This window comes from Corvus cornix, chromosome 4A (genome assembly GCF_000738735.6).
Source record: "Corvus cornix cornix isolate S_Up_H32 chromosome 4A, ASM73873v5, whole genome shotgun sequence".
In the NCBI taxonomy this organism is placed as follows: Eukaryota; Metazoa; Chordata; class Aves; order Passeriformes; family Corvidae; genus Corvus; species Corvus cornix.
Genome location: NC_047058.1, coordinates 17,864,245 through 17,885,727, shown reverse-complemented (window position 1 = coordinate 17,885,727; position 21,483 = coordinate 17,864,245). Strand labels below are relative to the sequence as shown.

The following is a 21,483-nucleotide window of genomic DNA, read 5'->3' as shown; positions in this document are numbered from 1 at the left end:
GGAGAACACTGAAGGGAGCTAATGTTTTTAAGTGTAAAATGACTCATAATGCATGGGCTCTTGAGGTTGGGTTTAGCATTGTATGCAAACATTGCCAGCTGGTGGGGATCTTTTGGGATAAATAAGAACTATATTTGTACAAGGAGGCTTGAATGATGCATTTCAGATGCATCCTGATTAGCATAAGCTATTCACTTTGCAAAAGAATAGCCAGAATCCCAGAAGTGGAGATAATTTAATAGTTCTCTTGTTCTCTTTAGTCTGTCTTGCATCAGTAGACTGACCAATCTTTTTGTTTATTTAGAAATAAGGTTGCACTGCTTTGCTGCCACATTTTCCTAACCATGACAGTGAAATTGAGAATTTGCAACCCCCCAAGTTATCAAAGCATAAATGCTTCTCCCACTTCTAGCCCTTCCTTTTGTTTCCAGTTGAGTGTAATGTGATTTATTTTTTTTTTTTTGGTGGCTATTTTGATAGAACAACTTGCACCATTTAATTCTTCCTAGGGCTCAGCACAATGATGCCTTGCTCCATGGCTGGGGCTCACTGTCACTGCAATGAACAAACAGCTCAAGTAAAATTCAAGCTCATTAATGCTTAATTTTCTTAACGTGGAGCAAAATCTGAGCTTGGTGTAGATTGCTGCCATATTAATGTATACACAGGAATAGGTCTTCAATTTTAGAATTATCAACAGTCCAAGAGTGTGTTAATGTATAAATACTTCTGGCAGTGAAAGAATTTGTCTGTTTATACCCCTGGTGGGGCAGAACTCCTCGTGCAGTTCTTGCTTCTTTCTTACTGGTGGTTATTAAAGAGCTGCAGAGCTCTGCCCTGCTGGGAGGACAAAACCAATATAATAAAGTTCTTACACGTTCAGAACATGCATTAAACTAAAACCTGGCTCCAAACACCTGCAAATGATGCGATTCTCTGCTTGGTGCAGAATATGTTATGTGTTGGGTTCTGTTGTGAATTAAAAAGAAAACTATGACCTTGTTCTTGGCAAAAGGTTCTTGGATTAATAGATGTTCCCACTTTGGGCTGAAGTGTAAATGCTTTCAGAATAAAGTAAGATGCCTGTTTTCCCCCATCTGGCTGTGGTTGCGCATTCCCACAGTTCAAGGTATTTTCAGACACTCACTTTTGAAGAAGTCCTCTCAAAGGGTTCCTAATCAAAGCAGCCTTATGGATTTTTTTTTTTTCTCCTTGCTATTGTGGACAATATAGTGGGAGTGGAATGTCCTTGGTTGCCAATGTTTGCTGCTAGGTATCCCCCTTCCATGGAGACCAAGTGTTTATAAAAGTGTGAGAACAGCCATTCTTGGGGATTGGCAATAAGGTCCAGGGCGCTCTTTCTCCTCTTCTGTCCACTGAAATACAAGAGAGGACTTGGTTCCTCATAGAAGTGTTCCAAACTGCCTATTGCTGGGGTTATACACTTTCAGGAAGCACTAGAGGATTTGTCAAAGTGATTTAGTCCATTGTGTTGAATCTGGGCCACAACCCATTTCTCTAAGCTCATTGCTTTCAGGAATTCTCTGCTTCTCTTACTTTCTGATGAGTAGTTACTTTCTAGGTTAGACTTCCACATACCCTTGTGCCTGATCCTCTCTGTGCACGTGCCCCATATGTGGCAGCAGCATCATATTGTAGATTTAAATCATTGTCTTTTATGAAAGAGCAGGCACATACCTGCCCTGTGAGTCCAGTCTGGCTGCAGGAGTTGTTAAACCCTTTTATACAGGAGAGAGTGTATTCCCAAACAGCTCTGGAATGTAGTGCTGGCCACAGGAAGAACTTCATCCTGCAGCCTCCATGGCCATACCTTCAGTCTTTGCAAAAAGTTCATGCTTTGGACAGATCTGAGACTGGGATTGTGTCCATGTGAAAGTAATGGGCTGTATGGAGAACTCTGAAGTCAGCAAATATCCAAATTTTGCATATTACCTGGCTCTCCAGAGTAGCCTTGAAATGTTGTCTTCAAGACAGAAAAAAGATCCAACAACTTTGGGGAAAACTAGTGTGAAGTTGTTTCTAGGAGCAATTAATTTTTAAATATGTAATTGAATCTTTTCTTACTGCCTGCTATGCCTGTAAGTGAAAGGAGTTTTTCGTGGTTGATGGAATTTGTGTTTACATGGACACTTGGATGAAATTTTTAAAGTAAGAATAGATTTGAAACTTACTTGTGTATAAATGGCCATTCAGGGCAAACCAGACATTTGATGTCAGTGGGAGCTCGGTGCCTGAGGAGTGAATAGGAATGGAAAATGAAGTATCATAAATAAAAAAACCCCTGTGAACAGAATTCAAAGGCCTATGGAAACAAACTTCTCAAAAAAAAAGGAAGTTTTCTTCTTCTTCTTTAAAATCTTGTCTTCGTAGAGTGGAGAGGTTTGTGTGAGGTGCTTGGCTTAGGTGCAGGAAGAACAGAACGTGTGTTGGAGCCTCCCCTGGTGCCTGGGGATGGAGCTGTGGCCATCCCTCGTGGTGGTTGTAGGATGTGGCATCCCTTGTCGTGGGCAGCTCCCATAGGGCTTGGCTGGCCCTGGAAAAGTGAGGGCTCCCTCCTGTTCCCAAGAGCTGAGCGTCTCCTCTCTTCGTGGCAGGCAGTCTGCATTCTTGGTCCTGCAGAAGGGCTTCAGAGATAAATGCTGCCATTCATACTTGCTGCTTTTTTACTTTCTCGTCCTCTCTGAGAATGACTCTTGTCTAGTTTGGTTGTGTCTCAGCTTAAAATAACCTTTTTTTTTTTTTTTTTAATACTAAATATTTGAAATTCCTTGGGAGTTTGGAGAGGCCTTTGGTCATTTTCCTCAGTAAAAACTGTTGGGCTATATAAGGTTCCACCAGTATTGGTCACAGTATAGAACCAGACTTTGTGTAAATGACAAAAAAGTTCACTGATCCAATAAAATTGGTTTTTGAAGGCTTATTTGTATTAGCAAAGCACTTACAGTGTCTAATAGTAGACTAAGATGTTGTTGAACAGTTCTCTTATATGAATGTTATGAATTAAACTAGTTTAGGATTTTGTTTAATGAATTAATTAGCATTTGTAAGACCTTGTCTGAGAGTTGTGTCACAGAAATATTTTTTTAAAATGTTTTGTGTCTCTACACAACTTGGTTTTTGAAAGAATTACTTAATATATTAGGATTATTTACTGTAACCCTCAAGGAAAGTAATTCCACATTTCAGTGACTTTGTTCCCATCAGGGTTTGGTGGACTTTTCCTGCTGTTCTAATTTGGGTGGTTCTGTGTTCAGCTGAAACAAATTTGATTGCTTCATACTAGGGCTAGCCTGTCTTGTTGTGGGGCTTGGGAAAACATATCTTCCTTGTTTTCCCATTGTCTATTTGAAAAGAAACAAAGCTGAAACCTCCTCTGTATTTTTGGAGAGCAGCATTTTCAAAACCAGTGTGAGATGGCATCCCTGCCTGTGCCGGGGGGTTGGAATGAGATGGGTTTTAATGTCCCTTCCAACCCAAACCAGTCTGGGATCCTGGGAGAGCCTGTGGAGGTGCACGAGGAGGTGGTAATCTGGAGTTTTCTGGAGTCATCGCAGCTGAGTGCTGATGTTTGTATTGGGTAAAAACAAATTTGGAATGCTTTTTACTGTACAATGATGAAGCTTGAAGCGCCTAAGAGCCATTATGTAGCCTGTTCCACCCTTCCTTTGGGTAAGATCAGGGATCCGTGGAGAGCGGGCAGAAAAGAGCACTCCAAAGTTACATGGAAAAGAGCAGCTTTTGCTCTTGTTGAATTGGGATTGGGTGTGGAGCACTTGGATCTCCTTTAAAAAAAGAAAAAGCAATAAAAAAAGCTTAGCACCCCTGGGGGGAAGAGTGGATTTAGCATGTGTTGAAAGCCCAGTGGATTTCTGATTTGGGGGAGTAGGGATGGCAATAGAAACTGTGTGTGGGAAACTGCTGGCCCCATCCCCTGCTGCTCAGGGGGTTTGAAGGGATGCTTCCATGGAGCAATCTCAAAAGGCTGGGATGGAGATCAGGGCCCAGGGTGGTGCTGGGGGAGGCAAACTGCAGGATGTGTTCCCTTGGGAGACCCAGGACAGCAGCCTGGAGAGGCCCTGGCACTGCATTCCTCAGGCAGGGGAGAGCTGAATGCGTTTCCTGCACCAGCCCTGCTGGCATTGACTGAGCTCTGAGTGGGAGCAGGGAAGGTTAATCACCTTGGATTTGTGCTCAAGGAGCCATGTGTTACCTCTGGTTTCTGTGCATGAAGTTCATTTTGTTCATTAGAGCTCTAAATCTTTAACTATTTTTCTGCAGCTGCTGAGGATCCTTTGCAGAAGTATCTTCTCCAGCTGTAGGAAACACTCAGAAGGTTCCTCTGCCTTCTGCTTGCACAAGTCCTGGGATGCCAACATCCTTGATCCATTTAGGCAGAATCTGTGCTTGCTGCTCCTGTTACTACAGAAGATCTTTCTAGCAGTGATGGAGTTTATATTAGCAAGGAAGAAGTTGTGCTGGTGTGGTTTACATGAGGTTTCCTAAGCAATACACCTAAAACAAATTATTTCCTACTGTAACTGCATCTGTTTTAGAGTGGTTGCTGGAATACTTGCATTGAAAAAAATCAATTCCCTGAGTGACATAGTTGTGGCAACAAAAAACATCAATGTAGGCCAGGACTTAGCCAGTCATCACTGTGCTAAAATGAATGGAGTAATATCTTCCTCCCAGTGTGGTGGTGAGGCTCAATTAATCATCTTATAGGTAATTAAAGGTTTTTTACAAGGTGCACATGAAAAGCCCATGTGGTTATGATAAAAGAACAACACCAAAACCACTTTTATAACATCCTTGCTGTCTAAAATGCAGTGGGCTGGATCTTCTGTAGGGTTTTACTTTTAATTCATATTTTTAACCCGTGGTACCTGCTGAGATCTCTTGGTGATGTTGGGCTATCCCAGTACTGCACTAGGTTTGTGCCCTTCTGTGGGCCACAGCATCTGTGACTGACAACTGGCAAGGTTACCTGTATTTTAGCTGTTTCTTTTTCTAAAGGAAACAAAAAGCAGCCCTTAGACCAGAGGAGGGGCCATGCCTGCCTGCTTTCCGGATTCTGTGGTTAGTCCCGTTAAATTCTGTGAAACTGCTTTCTGAAATAAGAAGAGCTCCTCCATATGGGGACTTAAAATAGTTTAAATTGTGGTATTGCTAGTAAAAGCCAGAAAATTCCATGCTAAAGTTAGGCCGTAGTGGTTGTTTTCTTCCCTGCATCCTCCTCCACCTACATTTTTTTATTTGTGTCAACTTATGATATAAATTTTCAGGATGTCACAACTGACATATGAGGAAAAACTACCTTAAGGTGGCACAAAATGGATATATCTGTTTAGGGATAATATTTCCATTGTTTTCAGGAGTGCTTAAGCTTTTAGGTTCGAATTTTGACTTTATTTTTAATGTGGATGGTGATTCCAATCTTGGGTTGTTTTTTTTTTTTTTTTTTTGTTTTATCTCAGCAGCAATTAAAAGAGTCCGATCCTATCTGTAGGGACAAATGATGCACTGTCAACATTTTGCTCCCTTCTGATAATGCACATGAAACTGGTTTGCGTGTTTGAAGATTACATTTTACTCTCACATGGTTTTCATTATCTGAGAGCCCCGAGGAGAGGCCTGGACTAAATCAGGGAAGGAATGGAGAAACCACACAATGCAATGAAACTGGTGCTGAGGCATAGTTGGGATAGTTGTGGGACAGGGGCTGCTGACGACAGAAGCAGGGCGCTGCCTGAGTGCCAGCAGCAGCGAGAAGTGGAGCATTCGCAAAAGACAAAACAAAGCTTGATGTTGAATTAAAACTGCGGCTTGGGCTTGCAGCAATCCCCCAGTTCTGCAAGGATAATTACTGGAAATCTGCGAAGTTTCAAGCAGATGAATCTTGCTCCGTCTGTGCTGGGAGGCAGCCTCTGAAATGAGACCTGGTGTGGCTAAAGCTGCCTGAGCTTGAGCTGGTTTTAGCAAGAGGACGTCTAAAAGGTGAGATCTTGGCCTTTCTGGAGTTGGTAGCAGAGCTCCCATTGCCTGTGCTGCAATTTGTGTTTCACTAATTATGCAGAAGTGGCAGTACCTGCCCATAAAGCGTTGTGACTCTGCAGATGCGTGAGCAGTGTTAGGTGGTGCTGCGTAACCGTTTAAGTAATTGAGTGGTGGGATGTCTTCATGAAGAAATATTCTCAATAAAAACAGCTGGTTTTCCTATTAGACTGGTATATTCAGAATAAATCCTCCTGCCCCTGTGACTTTTAAAATTTTATGGAGGAACTTGAAATTCCATAACATTCTTTTCAAAATGCTTAAAAGCCATGACACATTCCTATTTATACCGGGCTTTCTAAGTGTTTATTCTTCTCTCTTTTTTTTTTTTTTTTCCTTTGTAATATAAAGCCTAAATTATGTTGGTGAAGATTATAGGAACTTCCCTGTGAAGGAATTGATACTTTTTAGTGAGGGGAGCAGTAATTCAAAGGTCAGGTAAGGTCTTCTCAGTTTTTTCCTTTGAGATGTTATTTAGAGGGCATCTTCCCATGTTGATGTCTTGACTTATTTATCTCCAGCCAGGCCAAGCAACTCACTCCCTTTTCTTCAGGCCTGCCAGGCTTCCCTGTGCCTGGTCCCAGTGACATGAGTGTTTGAGGGCTAGGGTTAGGGACAGTCTAAGCCTTGCTCAGGTGGACTCAGTTTGACTGGGAGAGTTGTTAAAACTGGGACCAGTCTTTGGTTGTTCTCGTGGCCTCTCGTTGCTGTAGCCCGATGATCTAATACAATGGGTATGCATCTTATTTGCCCCCCTCCGGGTGACATTGTTCTTGTTTTTCGTTAAAAGAAGGAAGTTTTTCTTGTTTGCCCGGTGACTCTGCCCTTCTGGAATGAAGATGAGTAATGCTGGCAGCACTCCATGCACCTGCTCCGTGCCACCCTCCGGGATCACCTGAGCCACGGGCAGCAGATGGAGGCAGGCAGGGCCGGGAGGGCTGAATGGGAGCTGGGGAGGTGTTTATGGTTGGAGTCTGGAACCTCCTCCTGGTTAGGAGCAGGTGCTAAAGCGCTTTCACAGCGCTGGGACTTGCTGAGTGCTGCCTTGCAGGTCTGGGTGTTGGCGCCAGACGTTGGGAACATTTATTCTCCAGGACTATCCTGATGTGTGTTCCCTCCCTTCCTCCTCCTCTTCCTCGGGTAGGACTGAGAGGAAGCAAAGAGCATTCAGTGATAACCTGCAGTATTCATTGAATAATTTGGGACCTCGCCTCTGAGTCCCTGGTGCTCCCAGCCACTTCAGAGTGAGTGTGTGTGCAGAACAACCACAGTTCCAGTGATCTTGGAGACACCCAGGCTGAGTGAATTCTGCAGGATCAGGGATCAGCCTGCGGGGTTTGCGTGGGCCATGGAGCAGCGGAGTGTTTCCATTACCCAGGGGGTGACTCAGCATGGGAGCATTGCCCGGGGACCTCGCAGCTGGTCCTGTCCACACTGTCTCTGTTTCATGTCCCCTCCTCTATTATAGAGTGCAGGTCTGTCTGAAGGTAACCCTGCACCTAAAAAACCAGCCTAAAACCTCATCTACCTGATAGCATCCCATCCCCTGCTGCCAACCAGGATGGGCAGTATCACGAGCACATCCTTTAAGAAAAACCACAGAATTACTTTGCAGAATTTGCATCTGGAGTTTGAAGTCTGTCACTGGATTGTTTCAGGTGTGAGTGACACAAAACTTCGGAGTAAAACTGAAAGTGCTTAACTGTACTTCAGCCCTGATGAGGTGGTGAACCTGTTCCCATCCCACCTGATGTGTAAGCTAATTAGCTCCTTGGCTAAGCAGTAATTCTGGGCAAGTATGCACAGGCTGTCCTCACAGGGACTCTTGCATTCCTCTTCGTTTCACAAGCTAAAGAAAGATGCTTCTCTTTGCTTGTGAGGTTATTATTGCTCCATGCAGGTTAATTGAGCTATAGCGTTAGAGCCACTCATCAAACAGTGGTGAGTCGCTCACTTGTCTAAGCTTGTTTATTTTTATAATGCTGGAAAATATTTGCATGCTGTACAGAAATGTGCTGCTTTGGTTCCCTACAGCCTGGCAGTATTATCATTTTAAATTCTTCATTAATCTTCCTTCCTCACGAGGGACTGGCAAGGTTCCTGTGCATAATTACATGATGTTTAAGACAGAAGCTTCAGCTACTGGGTTTTTTACACAATGCCCTGCAAACATGAGGCTTTTCTTCCTTAAATAGTACCTACACTACCCCCTTTTATGCCCGTTCTTGATCTCAGCATGGTGCAGCACTATTTGCAATTCCTGTGTTAGTTCTACCAGTTCTAGGTTCTGATGTTTCCTCAAGAGCTTTTCCCTCAAGTTACCAGGAGTAATTTCAGACCAGAGGTTGGAATGAGGTGGAAGATGATAGAGCTGCGATGCTTGGGAGCAAATTGCAAAATTGCTTCAGCCTGGGAAATCTCACCGTGGTTCCTTGGATGAGATTTGATCTAAACCTGATTTCTCCTCCACTGGAGAAGGTGTTTCTGGGCTTTGTGGCAATGGAGAGTGCACTATCCAATCCATACAGTTTGGCAGAGTTGTTGGCAGTCTGATTTCAGCCTATCCATCATAATAGATGTAGGCTAAACCCCCAAATACGTCAGTTTAAAGTATCTACAGAACCTTCCCAATTTCCTTCCAGCTCTATCATAACAACTTTTCCAGTGCATCTCACTAATTTCCATCTTTGGCACACTGAAAACCAAAATTGCTGGAAGAGCCTGACACAAACAGAGTTTGGTGTCCAAATAAATAACACATGGGCTTCAGCACCGATAGTACTGTTCATTTTTGTGTTTAGTTAATAGAAAAGTTAACTCACTAGTTCTGCCAGGAGTTTCCAGCCTGCTCAGAAAGCAGATTCCAGAAATGCTGCCACCCAAATTAGTTGCACAAGATTTTCTTTGTTAATAAAAATAATGGGATAAAACTGGGAAAAAAAGGCTACAAGTCAGTATTTAAATAAAGCGGATTTGTTGGCCAGAATATCCTTATGTTGTATCTCAGCCCACCTTTTGCTTTGGATTTCCAGGTTGATTTCTTGTTTACACCCACACTAAAATTAGTAGTATTCAGTTCTGGCAAATGTTTTCAATGTGAACTGTGCCCTCCCTCCATCAGCTCAGCAGAATGAGCTGGTAGTGCTGAGGAGTGAAGCTCTGCGTGTGAAATGGTTCCTGGAGCATTTGAAGGAGTTAAACATGCACAGATTGGATTTGTCTGTTGAAAAAAAAATCTTTAAGGCAGAGAGGCAGAGTCTCAAGCTGGGTTGTATCTTTGTATTAAAAAAATAAACAAGCCCCCTCCACCTCCTTAGATTTTTCCAGTTGAGACAAAAGAAATCTTTGGGTGGAAAGGCAGCATCATATTGCATAATAAAAGCCTTTTTATGCTCTAATAAAAAGGTTGCTCAGGGCAGCTTGGTTTAAAAAAATAAAAAAAGAAGAGTCAGTGATGATTCTGGTGTGAGGGGGTTGAGGAATCCTTAACTTCTGTTGTGCAACACTGGGAAAAGAGGCTAGAAATTGCTCTAGTTATCTGCTATCTTTAATGCCTGGTTTAAAGGTTCTTTACTGCATATTTGCTGGCAGCTGCTTTCAATATATCCCTCTTGAGCTAAGTCACCAGTTAAGAATTTGACATTAGCTGCTTTTTTCAACCACCATCTTGAAGTACCACACCACACAGCACTGCCTTGTTCTCTCCTTAGATATTGTTCATGTGCCTTGAAATTGCTGTTGACACCTCAAGTATTTAACTTGCAGATCTGAGATAGTTTTTGTTGGGTGTGGATTTGTGCTGTAATAAGTCAGAGACAGAAGTATCCATGTCTGCATTCCTTCACTACATCTGTTCACTTTATTTTTTGCAACATTCCAGGAAATTAAGTTAAATTATACATATCAATGAATATTTTTAGTTTCACTAGTTCTGTTTTCATTGCCTTTCCTTTAAGTATGAACACACTGAGTGCACAAATATGTTCCACATCTTTTGCATTGCTTGTTTTTTTCTTTAGGACACCTTCAGGAACTGCTTCTTGTAAGAATGCCTAAATAGACATTGTTCTGTATTCTCCTGCTTCTCCCCTCAATGGTTAAAGTTTCTTTACTGCTTCATATTCTGAAAGAGAAAAGTACCATAATTAAAGAGCGTTTTGGGAATTAGAGCTGTGCTCTGCTGTGTATTTCTGGCATAAACTCTGTCAGTGTCCTTTTCTTCCCCTGACTTTCCCAGTCTGTAAAATAAAGCTAATATTCACAAACTGATCATTCTCACAGTTATTTCTGAGGCACGGTGTGTTGAAGTTGATCAAGCATTTCACCTTGTCACTGTCCAGCAGAGGATTTCTGCTGACATGACACAGTTCAAAATACTCAGCACCACTGACAAAGGAGACATAAGCATAGGACATCCTCATCTGTGCTGCAGCTTTCATTCTGAGCAAAAAGTAAAACAATGGAGTTAAAGAATTAGCGGGTTTTAATCACTGTTTCACTTGGAGGCACAGATGGGACAAAGCATTACTTGGCAACATTTAATCTTGGAGCAGAAATGGTCATGATTAAAGCAGCAGCTGGAGTAGATTGCTGGGGACATGGGGGTTCATTCATCCTAAAGAGATCAAAATTGTTGGGCGCTGGGAGAAAACAAGAAGCTACAAAAGGAATATCTGAAATATGGGCCAAGGTTTATTATTTCTAGGGTCTCATGTACTGATTAAAATGATGTTTTTAATGCTTCCCTCAGAGTTATTTTGGGAGCGAGGAGAGTATCAAGTGATCTGGCCTGCTGAAGAGGAGCCTGAAGCCATCTCTGAGTGGAGATCTTGGATTTGCAGGAGGAAAGCTGAGTGTGTCCCCCCATGTGGCAGAACTGCTCCTCCTTACCAGGGAACTCCAAGTGAAGGACAAAGGTATGTGCCACTTCAAACAGGATTTCAGAGGAGTCACATTCCAGGTCAGCTAACAGGGCCTGAACTCCTGCAGTGGTGAGCAGCCTGGAATGAGGTGGATTTTAACTTTCTCTTCATTAAGGTTTGCAAAGGGTTTTTGTCTGCTCCATGTGAGTCCTTGTGTTGCAGGGGTTGGCTGGCCTGAGGGAGCAAACAGGGAGATTGTGAACATGCAGCACAAAGCAGACCCTTCAGGCCTCCTGATTCCTGCTTCTGCCGCAGAACAAACTGTTGGGAGCAAGTTACCTTCTGCTAAGGGACAATGTTATACAGAAAAAAGGTGTCAAAATAAAATGCTAGAACACCAACACGTGTTCTGCTGTCAGGGCAGAGCCACAGCTTGGCCAGCGGGTAAGGCTTACTCCCTATTCTGAGCTGTTCTAGCTCAAAAGTAGCTCTGCTTTCAGTTACATGTCTCAAAGGTATCATTAATTTTTGATGCTTCAACTCATGCAAGGCCAGTGGGCCTGAGTTTCCATGACACACTCCTGACTCCACTGGGAGACTGAGCAAAACGTAATTGCTGTTGGTCACTGGCTTAATCTGTACTTAGGATGTGCCTGACATTGGCTCTTTGTGTTTCTCTCATTGGGACAAAGTGTTTTTTCCTGCCACTCAGAGGTCTTTTTCTGTTCCTTAGATCAGACAACTCTTTTTCCTCCCCTTGCATTTGCATGCATTCCGCTGAGGATATTTAGATGTGTGAGGATTTGGTTGCCTTTGTATAGCAGGAAGTTCCTGAGTCCTCACTTGCACCGTGCCTGGGGTTTTCTGCAGCAGGGAGAATAGGTGCTGATCTCACTCTGGGTGCTTCATAACTCTGAAAACCTGTTGGCTAACTAGGTATTCATTAATTGCTGTATCTAAGCTAAGAGATTTCTTTACTTCTTTTGAACCATACGCTATCTCAATGGGCCTCTTTTTTGTTTTTTCTTTCCCTTAAAACTGACAAGTTGCTGATTCCACACTTTAATCCTTGTCTGCCTACAAATATGGGAAGTGTATTTCACTGTTGGTAATTCTAAGTATAAAGCAAACAGGTTTCAGGCATTTTTACCATCATCCTGTGAATTCCACGTCTCCTTTTAACCAAGATGCTGTCTGAGGTATTTGGCATGCATCCCTACAGCTTGCAGTCGATTGATTTGCCTATAAACTTTCAAGTCACCTTTCATCACCTTTCTAAGGCTTTGCCCCCCGGGCATGCAAGTCCTTCTTAGGTCAAGGGCCTTGATGACCCCCATTGTTACGGGAACCTTTGGTAATCTAACCTGCTTTTTTTCTGTATTTCAAGCCATTGCTCTTGAATATCTCTTGCCCGATCCACTCAGGCGCTAATAACCGTGTCTCCTTTCCTTAGGTCAAGGGCAGCTTCTACATTCCACCCAAAAGGCACCACAGTTTGAGATGAGGAATTCAGAAGAGCAAGCAGCTACGACAGTTTTACAGCGCCTGCTGCAGGAGCAGCTCCGATACGGGAACCCAAATGACAACCGCAACCTTCTCGCCTTACACCAGCAAGCCACAGGGAATGCCCCCCCTTTCAGCAGCACTGGCAGCCCGGCCTCTCAGAACGAAGGGCTGAGCTCCCAGGACCACCAGCTCGTGACTCATGCTGCCCGCCAGGAGCCCCAGGGCCAGGAGATACAGGTGGACAACAGCATCATGGAGAAGCAGCTGTCGCCGCGGCTCCAGAACAGCGAGGACCTCCCGACCTACGAGGAGGCCAAGGTGCAGTCGCAGTATTTCCGGGGCCAGCCGCACGCCAGCGTCGGGGCGGCCTTCTACGTCACGGGCGTCACCAACCAGAAGATGAGGACTGAAGGGCGGCCCACGGTGCAGCGGGTGAGCCCGGGGAAGGTGCACCAGGACGAAGGACTGAAGGACCTCAAGCAAGGCCACGTGCGCTCCCTGAGCGAGAGGCTGATGCAGCTGTCCCTGGCCACCAGCGGGGTCAAGGCCCACGCGCCCGTCACGAGCGCGCCGCTCTCCCCGCTGTCCCCCCTCTCTCCCCAGCAGTCCAGCGACCCTTACAAAAATTCTGGCTCCAATGAGTTCTACAAGAACTCGGTGCAGCCCCCTTCCCAGGCCAGCATGAAAGGAATGGAGCAGCGGGGGCCTCCCCCAGAGTATCCTTACAAAAACGTGTCCACCCCGTCTATGAACTGCAAACCTCAGGACTCGGGGCATTTCTATAGTGACCATCGCATGAGCCAGCAGGGAAGATCTGATGGGCCTATGATGAGGTATCAGCATCCCCCTGAGTATGGGTCAGTCAGGTAAGCAAGACCTTAAAACAAACCCCGTCACAGCCACGTAGGGAAAGACAATATAACACTCAGTCCATCACCTTCACTCCTGAGGCAGGTGTTCCTTCAGCAAAGACCCCATCTTCATTATGTGAGATGACACATTGTGTTCAGCTGCAGACTGTCTGGAAGGACTGTTACCAAGGCCTGACTCTTTTTTACCAAAAAAAAAAAAAAAAAAAAAAATCCAAACCAAGCCAACTCGATTTTATGGTATGGGGAAGTTTAATGCTGAGGCTCCAGAGCCTCACAAAAGCTTTGCTACAAAAGCCAAAGTTATGGTGTGATTCATTGTAGAAACTTGCAGTTGCTTTTTGCAAGACTTAAGCTGTACTTTAATTACATCTGCCAGACAAAGATTTTTCTTAAAACTGCATCACATAGGAAAGGAGAAAGTGAATGAAAGCAACAACGGTGCAGGCAGCAAAAATCACCTCTGAGCTTCCTGTAGAGTTTTTAAAATTTTAATTTCAGTGGACTGAAGTGTGGGAAAGGAAAATGGTGTATGCTATGTGCCCCATCCCAGATTTGCTTGTCCAGGTTTTGCTCATTTTTCTTGCATCATTTGAAATCTCAGCCTGTTCTGGTTCCCTCTAGATCAGGAGCTGGATTTGGCTTAAGCCAAACACTGATGTCCATGTGGGAAGATGAAGTTTTACTAAGGTGGGCTAAAACCCCAGCTTTACTTTACCTGTTCCCATACCACCTTGTCTCTGCCTCACACCAGGTGGGATCTGGTGTAATGATTTTGGCCTCATTTTGAAGCTAAAAGGGTAATTCAGAGGAGCTACAGGAGGATGTAAATGGAGAGGTCTCTGTGCATTTGTGTTTGCACATTTTGAGGGGAGCATGAAGAAACCAGTCAGTATTTGGGAGCAGAAACTGAGCTTTAGGGAGTTTGAATCTGCTCAGAACCTTCCTAGCCCTATGAGGAGCTATTTTCAGAGTTTGTCCACCATTGTTTGTGATCTGAAATGACTTCAGCAGCATACAAGCCTGATGAAAAGGCCCTTTGATCTGGCTAAATAAATAATAAAGAGGCCAGGAAAAGGGGAAGAAAGGGTTTAGGGGGGTAATGATTGTAGAAACTCGTTGCAAATGTTTTTGCAAATTCAAAGGCCTCAAACCTCTGTGCACACGGGACAGGGAAACTGCTCCTCTATGGTTCAGCTGCATCAGAAATACTCATAATATTATATGCAGTGAGATGTAGCCTGCTTGCTGTTTAAGGGAGAGGTATTTGAAAACACGCCAACAGTCAGCTCCTCTAGACAGGGTGATTTTTGTCTGTATTGGATGGATCCTGGCTGCTTTGAAAGAACATGGTGGGGGGAAGGAGGGGGAGGAGAAAGGTTCAGCTGGCAAGGTTTCCAGTAGGGGAAGCAACTGAAATTTGTCTTCAAAGCATTGGGAATCTAATGAGGTTACTTTTTAACCTAAATAGCTGCACAGAGGAGAGGTTTCCTTTGCAAGCAAATGCTGGAGTAGTAGAACAATTGCAAGACTAATCCATAAATTACAGAGCAGCGTAGCAAAGGAAGGGAGCGAGTCCTCTATTCCCCTCTCTCTCCCACACGCTTTAACAGAAACTGTCACTTAGACAAGAAACCTTCTATGTTGCTAAAGGTGCAGCTGGGTGATGGTGTGGGGATTTTAAAGGCAAACAGCTCCGGGGAGAGCCTTTGCCTCGCACCAGGACTGTCCTCGAAGTCTCCAGTTTTCCTGCGCCGCAGCTCGGCGTTTATCGGGATTCATTTGGATTGGTAAATGTGTGCATTTTTTGAACTGTGCGTCAAGGAAACAAAGCCCCTTCTCTCTGCTCCCGAAGCCACACCCTTTTCTGCGGGTTTTTCCCCTCATTGTTCGGGGGAATTTGAGGGTGACCTAATGATGCGGTTAAATAAAACTCGTTGAGCAAGATAAACATTGGGGAATTCACAGCATTCTCATGCTTCACCCTCCCCAGTCTGGGAAAGGAATGGGCTGTGTGGTAAGTTTAAACCAGTCTGCAAACAGTTTGCCTCACCTGCTCCTGGGCGGTGTAAGTTTGGGAACAGTGTATGTTGGTAATGATGTTGGTTTAATGTAAATACCGGGCATGCCAGAGGCATCTCTGCTGTTATTTGGAAATTTTAAAGAAAAGGGCTGGCTTCGTGTGAAGCTCCAGGGTCCTGTTCCCTCCCGTATACCTCAACTGCACTTGAGCATTGGTGGTGAAAACAAACCTCCAGTCTAAGAGCAGAGCACGGGTGCCTTGGATTCTGTGTCCTGGGGGCTGCAAGGTCTCCTGTGGCAGCACAGCGAGAGTGGGAGCAGTTTTGGATGCAGAGGAAGCCCCTGTCTCTGATACAGTTTTGGATGCAGAGGAAGCCCCTGCCCCTGATACAGTTTTGGGGGCAGAGGAAGCCCCTGTCTCTGATGCATTTTTGGGGGCAGAGGAAGCCCCGTCTCTGATGCAGTTTTGGGGGCAGAGGAAGCCCCTGTCTGATGCAGTTTTGGGTACAGGGGAAGCTCCTTGTCTCTCTGATTCAAGCGCCATCCTCCATCTGGAGCCCAAGCGACTGAGCTCCTGCTGTGGTGATTAATCCCATTGACTTCACAGAAAGTTTTTGAGAGGGAGGTCTGCAGAATTTGTCCCATAATTAGTAAATCACTCTGTGCACTGCGTTCCCCTGAGCAGCATCAAAGTGGGGGCTAATCAGGTATGACTGGGCAGCAGAACAAAAATGCCTGGGTTTGATTTCGGCTGTGTAATGGAGTGGAGCCTGCTCCCTCCCGCAGTCAGCATTTCCTGGTTTGTGCAGGAGGGCTGGGGAAGAGAGGGGAACTGGAGCTTCTTGAACACGAAACATGCAGGAGAAGCTGGAAAGGCATTAAAAAAAACCTTAACGAGCCAGAGACCTTTCCTGATCCCTTCATTCTTCTGCCCTCCCCACTGTGTTGCTCTGCCCACAGACCTTGTGTGTGACCCTCTGTCCTGGCAGCCTGAGCACCCCTGATGGCTGCAGAGCTGCCCTTACTCCCTGTCTCTGTCTTCCTGCCTGAAAAGCTGAGTGACCCTTGTAGTTGCAGAGCCATAAATCCAGGTTTGTACTTGGCCTGTGTGGAGCGTTCCTCTGATCCATGCCAGGGGCTGTCAGGGGAGCAGAGATTCCTGCGTGGTGCACAGAGAAGTGGCCCTTAAAGTTATGCCTTCAAACCCAAACACTTGTGGGGATAATTGCTCTGAGGGGTTTTTTTTCTGCATTTGGTTTATTCAGGTCTCTGTGATGCTTAAGCAAATGGAAGGAGATTGTGTAATTTCGTTGTATATGTGTTTTGAGAGTCTACATTTTTTCTGAAGTGGTTGGTTCAGATAAAATTTTGATGACTATTGCGGGGTTACCTGAGGACTCATTCTCTCATGGAGGGAATTTTCTACTACCATTTTATTGGCAATACTGTTAGGTGACAGCAATAGTCATTTTTACTTTTACATTTTGCAGTGCGGCTTAAAAATCTTGAAAAATCCAAATTGTGTTCATTCACCTTTCTGACTCTCTCAGCCCAAAATTGCTTTACTGGAGAAATAAATTCTTCAATTATCTTGTTAATATAAAGAAATCCCAGAGCCAGGTATTTTGTACCCACAAAATGTATGTAAGTATTTTATATGACAAAATTTTAAGTAGTGGGCATGCCAAAAAGTTCTTTGAATGTGTATGTAAAAGTTTGCATGCAAGGTCTTAAAAAGTCTGGTGTCATTGTGAGGTTACTAGGACTTTTAAATATATATTTTTTAAAGGTAGGATGTAGTAACCGAGCTGTGCTGTCTCGTTCTGCTGGGAATATAAATGCATGTGTGACATTTTGGAAGCCCTCATGCTGTTGGTAATGCCACAGAACTAGAGTCTCCAGGCTCTCATGTTCTTGCTTGAGCCCACAGGATTGCTATAATTTGAAGATTATGAGAGGCTCTGGATGTGAGTGCCAAGAAGCTGGAATTCTTGGAAATGTATCCTGTTTAGAAATACTCAGCCACGATTTCCTAGAGTTGTGCTTTACAATAGGTTTTTTAAAAAAGGATCATTACAAGGCATGGCAGTTCATCTGTCCCTTCAGAATTAGTGCTGCTGTTGTGCTTCTTTGGCCATCATTTTGTTCCTTTCATTAGTGCTCAGGATGGCAAGGTTCTGCCACTGGGTCTCTGTTGACAGAATAACAAGATGTTTTTAGTCAAATAGCTCAAATTGTTAACATTGACATCTAAATCATCCTCATTAGGCTTATAAGATTAACTCACTGAGACCAGTCTCTCTGAGTAACTGCTCCAGGTTGTTTTCAGACTGGCAGAGAGTATTTTGTAGGTTGAAAATTGGTTTTTTGCATCCATGAGGCAGACTGGCAACGTATTTCTTTTTGATCTAACTCTGTAGGTCATCACAGATGAAATGTCACAGTAAGGTTATTCCCTAATTGATTATAGCATCAAGGCAGAGCTGTGGTGATAGGTAAAGAATAAACTCAGGAAGATGAGTGGTTTGTGAGGATGCAAAGTTTTAACTCTGCACACAACTGGGTGAGCTAAGAAAGCAGCTGGAAACCACCTGAGACAAACCAGGTGACCTTGAGCATGGCCCATGATGGTTTTGCCTCATTCTTCATTAGGAGAACTGGCAAATAAAGTTAATGAAATCAATGCAACAATAAGTAGAGCTGCCCCCCAGGGAGGGGAAGAACCAAGTTGCTGCAACTAAACTGAACATTCCTGAGGAAATTAATTGCACATCACTCTTCTGCATGACCCCTGAAATCCTCATGCTGCAAATGATCATTTCTGGGGAAATAGAGCTCCTGAAATGATGCTGCTGGCAGGGACCACAGTCACCTGAATGTGAGAAGGAGAGAAGCAGTAGCTAGAGCACCAACTCTTTGTTTTCTCTTAGTTAACAAAGGCTAGATTTGTTTCCCCATTAGAGAATTTGAGCAGGAGCTTGGAGGTTTCCATGCCCTTTCTCTGCTGGGAACAGGGCAATGAGACATGAGGGGCATGATGCTGAGCAGTGAACCCTGTGCTGGGCTGAGAGCTGCTGAACTCTGCTGTGCTGCTGCCAGGTGTGAGTAATGCCCAGAGGTGAGTGATGGGTATGAGGAGTGATTCCTTCTTTCTTGGAGAACAGGAAGGATGATACTGGGTGTTTGCACTTGGGCTGAGAAGCCTGTTGTGTAACCCTTTAGTTCCCAGGTCAGCTTCCTGCTCGCTGTTGGCAGTTCCTCCGAGGCTCCTGGTGTGGTGGGAATGCTGTGAGCTGCCCTGTCCATCCTCTGCAGGGCAGGAGTCCAGGGTTCCTCCTGGGAGCACAGGCAGCCAGGGGGGTATTCTGTAGCAGCTCTAGCCAGGTGGAACAACAGTGTGTGCTTTTCCAGCTGCGGGGTTGAACTGCATCCCAAAGGGTGGGAAATTTTGTCCGAGCAGCAGGAGTGTTTCAGGACATGCTGAACTGCCAGGCTGGGTCTGCTCTGAGCTGAACTCTGTGCTGAAGAAGAGACTGGCTGCAGCGTGGAGGGGGGGGGGGGGTGGGACTTGAACTGTTAGAATAAAGAACATCCAGAGAAGTTAAAGGTTGAATGTTTTTGGAGGAGAAAGCAAATCCTGCCTCCTGAGGTCATCCAAGCATGATAAATCCACACAGTCTTCTCAGAGAGATTTCTTACTTGGCTAATGCAGCAGGAGTTGAGCTGGGGATCTCCAGAGCCTGGGAAATGTGAGAGGTTGTAGCTTGGAGTTAGTTCTGTGATGGACTCAGGCATGTTATAGATTGTTAGATGTGTCTTTGACAGCCTGCAGAAGTTAGGAGCAGTAAACACACCTACTGCAAAGGACAGGGCAGGTTGGAATGAAAATGCTTCTTCTGATTCTTAGGTTGGTTTTCAGATCCTTTAATTGTCTCATTGAACCAGGCTTCAGCTTGTTGGTTGATATTTCAGAAAGCTCAGATCAGTGGTGCTGGAATACTAGCATCAAGCTTAGCCAATGCTTTTAACTCTGTATCCTGGCTTGCAGAAGAAAATTCATTGTTTTCTCAATGACAGATGGCACATTTAAGGCCAGAACAAAAGAACCTGTTCCTAGCAGTCCTTAGTTGAGCAGTTTTATCCACAAAGCGTGGAGAAAAGTTATGAATATAATTTTGGCCCGTAGTTGTTGATGCACTTTGTCTTAGTATTTCTATAAAATACAGTCTTAAGGGGAAACACATTTGTGCCCTTAGAATGTATTTTCTGCTAAAGATTTGATTTTGAAATGCTTTTTAAAAACAGGCTTATAAAATTGAAGAAAGCCTCACACGAGTCTTTTGCATGGGAAGACCTGTGCACAGGAGCTACACACCTTGACCCCAGGTTTGTGCACCTTCCTCTGCATGACTGTGATGGAGCCTCTGCTCTCTGTTTTCCAGGCAGAACCCAGATGTGCAGCTGCAGTTACAACAGAGACCACCTCACCACCACAGCCCAACTTCTTCCTTGACATCCCTGGGATCTTTGACTTTGCTCCAGTCTCCGCCACCCTCCAGGCTGTCCCCTTCCCAGCACCAGCAACCTCTGACTCCCAGCCAGGCAGATCCTGGCATTCTGCCACGGACCCAGCAACCTTTCTTGTCCAACCCAGTCCATCAGGGAGATCTGTACCGACTATGCCAGCCCTTCCTAGGCCCGCAGCAGCAGCAAGGCGACTCCTACTCCGTGATGCCCCGGGCCCAGCAGATCCCTTCCCCCTATCAGCAGATGCAAGTAGATCCTTTTGCCATCGTTTCCAGGGCCCAGCAAATGGTGGAAATCCTGTCGGAGGAGAACCGGTCCCTACGACAGGAGCTGGATGGGTGCTATGAGAAAGTGGCCCGGCTGCAGAAGGTGGGTGGTTTTGGAATTCAGGCACTCTCCTATCTCTGGTCTAGTCCATAATGGGATCATTTAATCTGCAACTGTTGGATGGTTTGCTGAAGGGATTGATTATGTACTTTAGAGTGTTTTGTATGCAGATTGATTAGTCTGTGTCCTGTGCCTTTGGGCATCAGCTTAACTTTGGCAGAAGATGGAATCAAAGCCTTCAGTTTTCTGCCAGCAGTTCATTGTCCGTGCTCAAAAGCCCATCCTCCTCAGCTGCTGAAGAAGCTGACTGCTTGGCTTGCTTGGTTAGGTTAAAGCTTGCCCAGGATAGCAGCAGGTTTCATTTTCCCAAAAAGACTTTAGAGCTGCAGGAAGGGCCTGTTAGGGATGGCACGAGACCACAGTCGCTCAAGGAGGCACAGGGGACATTGCTACAAAACTGGCTGGCAGCACAGTGTGCAAGGCAAGTAGTGCTGCTGTGGCTACACTGAACACGTTTGTACTGCAGGACTGGGACTAACACTCCTTTTGTCCCTCTCTCAACACCACACAATTTCCATGAAAACTTAATGTCTTGATTTGGACCCAGCTATTTGCCACCTTTGGCTTCATGGAACAAGTAGAGTAAATGATGCTAAGACAACTAAAAGAAAATACCCCAGTGAGACCCATCATTAAGGTGCATGTGTGGAGGTATTTTTATGCTGCCTCACAGAAATAACTTCTTGATGACCAGTGGTTTAAAGCTGTGCAGCAGGTCAGCTTTGCTTTTGCCTTGCAGCTGTGGAAAGGCTGATGCTACTTGGCAATGTAGGACTTTGTGGGCCTTGCTGTGCCCTTTGCACTGAGCAGTGTTTGGGGCCAGAAAAATGTGTGGCTGTCTTAGAGTTCAGGTGACCAGTGTGGCTTTCCACACTCATTATTCTCTATGTTACCTCTTACCAGGGACATATATTCATTTTGTTGTATTTTTTGGGAAGGTTTCTGGCCAGGAAATACTTGAGAGAATTGTTTGACAGCTTCCTGATAATGACAGAAGGATACAAATGCACTTCCCTCCACCTCCCTGTTGATCACTTGCTGTAGACAGTGCTGATGGGGTTTGCTGTGGTGTGGATCCACACTTCCGTAGCAAACTGTGCCCAGCAAGGAGAGTTAGGAGTGAATCTCCTGCTCTGGATGATCAGAGAAGCTTTACACTGAAGGCTAAAAGGAAGGATAAGCATATTTTATTGCAAAATTATTCAACCACTGATACTCTTTCTACAGAGGGATTC

General features: G+C 44.8%; 1 protein-coding gene across 3 annotated transcripts in view; it reads left to right on the top strand.

The window, feature by feature from the left end:
* Nucleotides 1-21,483, top strand: part of AMOT (angiomotin) — a 57,735-nt gene that overhangs the window by 14,279 nt on the left and 21,973 nt on the right. For 2 of the 3 annotated variants that reach the window (XM_039571882.1, XM_010403202.4), the window contains exons 2-4: nt 10,826-10,991; nt 12,391-13,309; nt 19,777-20,230. In XM_039571882.1, the coding sequence (XP_039427816.1) occupies nt 12,438-13,309; nt 19,777-20,230 (1,326 nt within the window). In that variant the 5' untranslated portion in view covers nt 10,826-10,991; nt 12,391-12,437. Of the gene's footprint in view, nt 1-5,855; nt 6,019-10,825; nt 10,992-12,390; nt 13,310-19,776; nt 20,231-21,483 lie in introns of those variants that run through there. The other variant, XM_039571881.1, reaches the window with a different exon arrangement.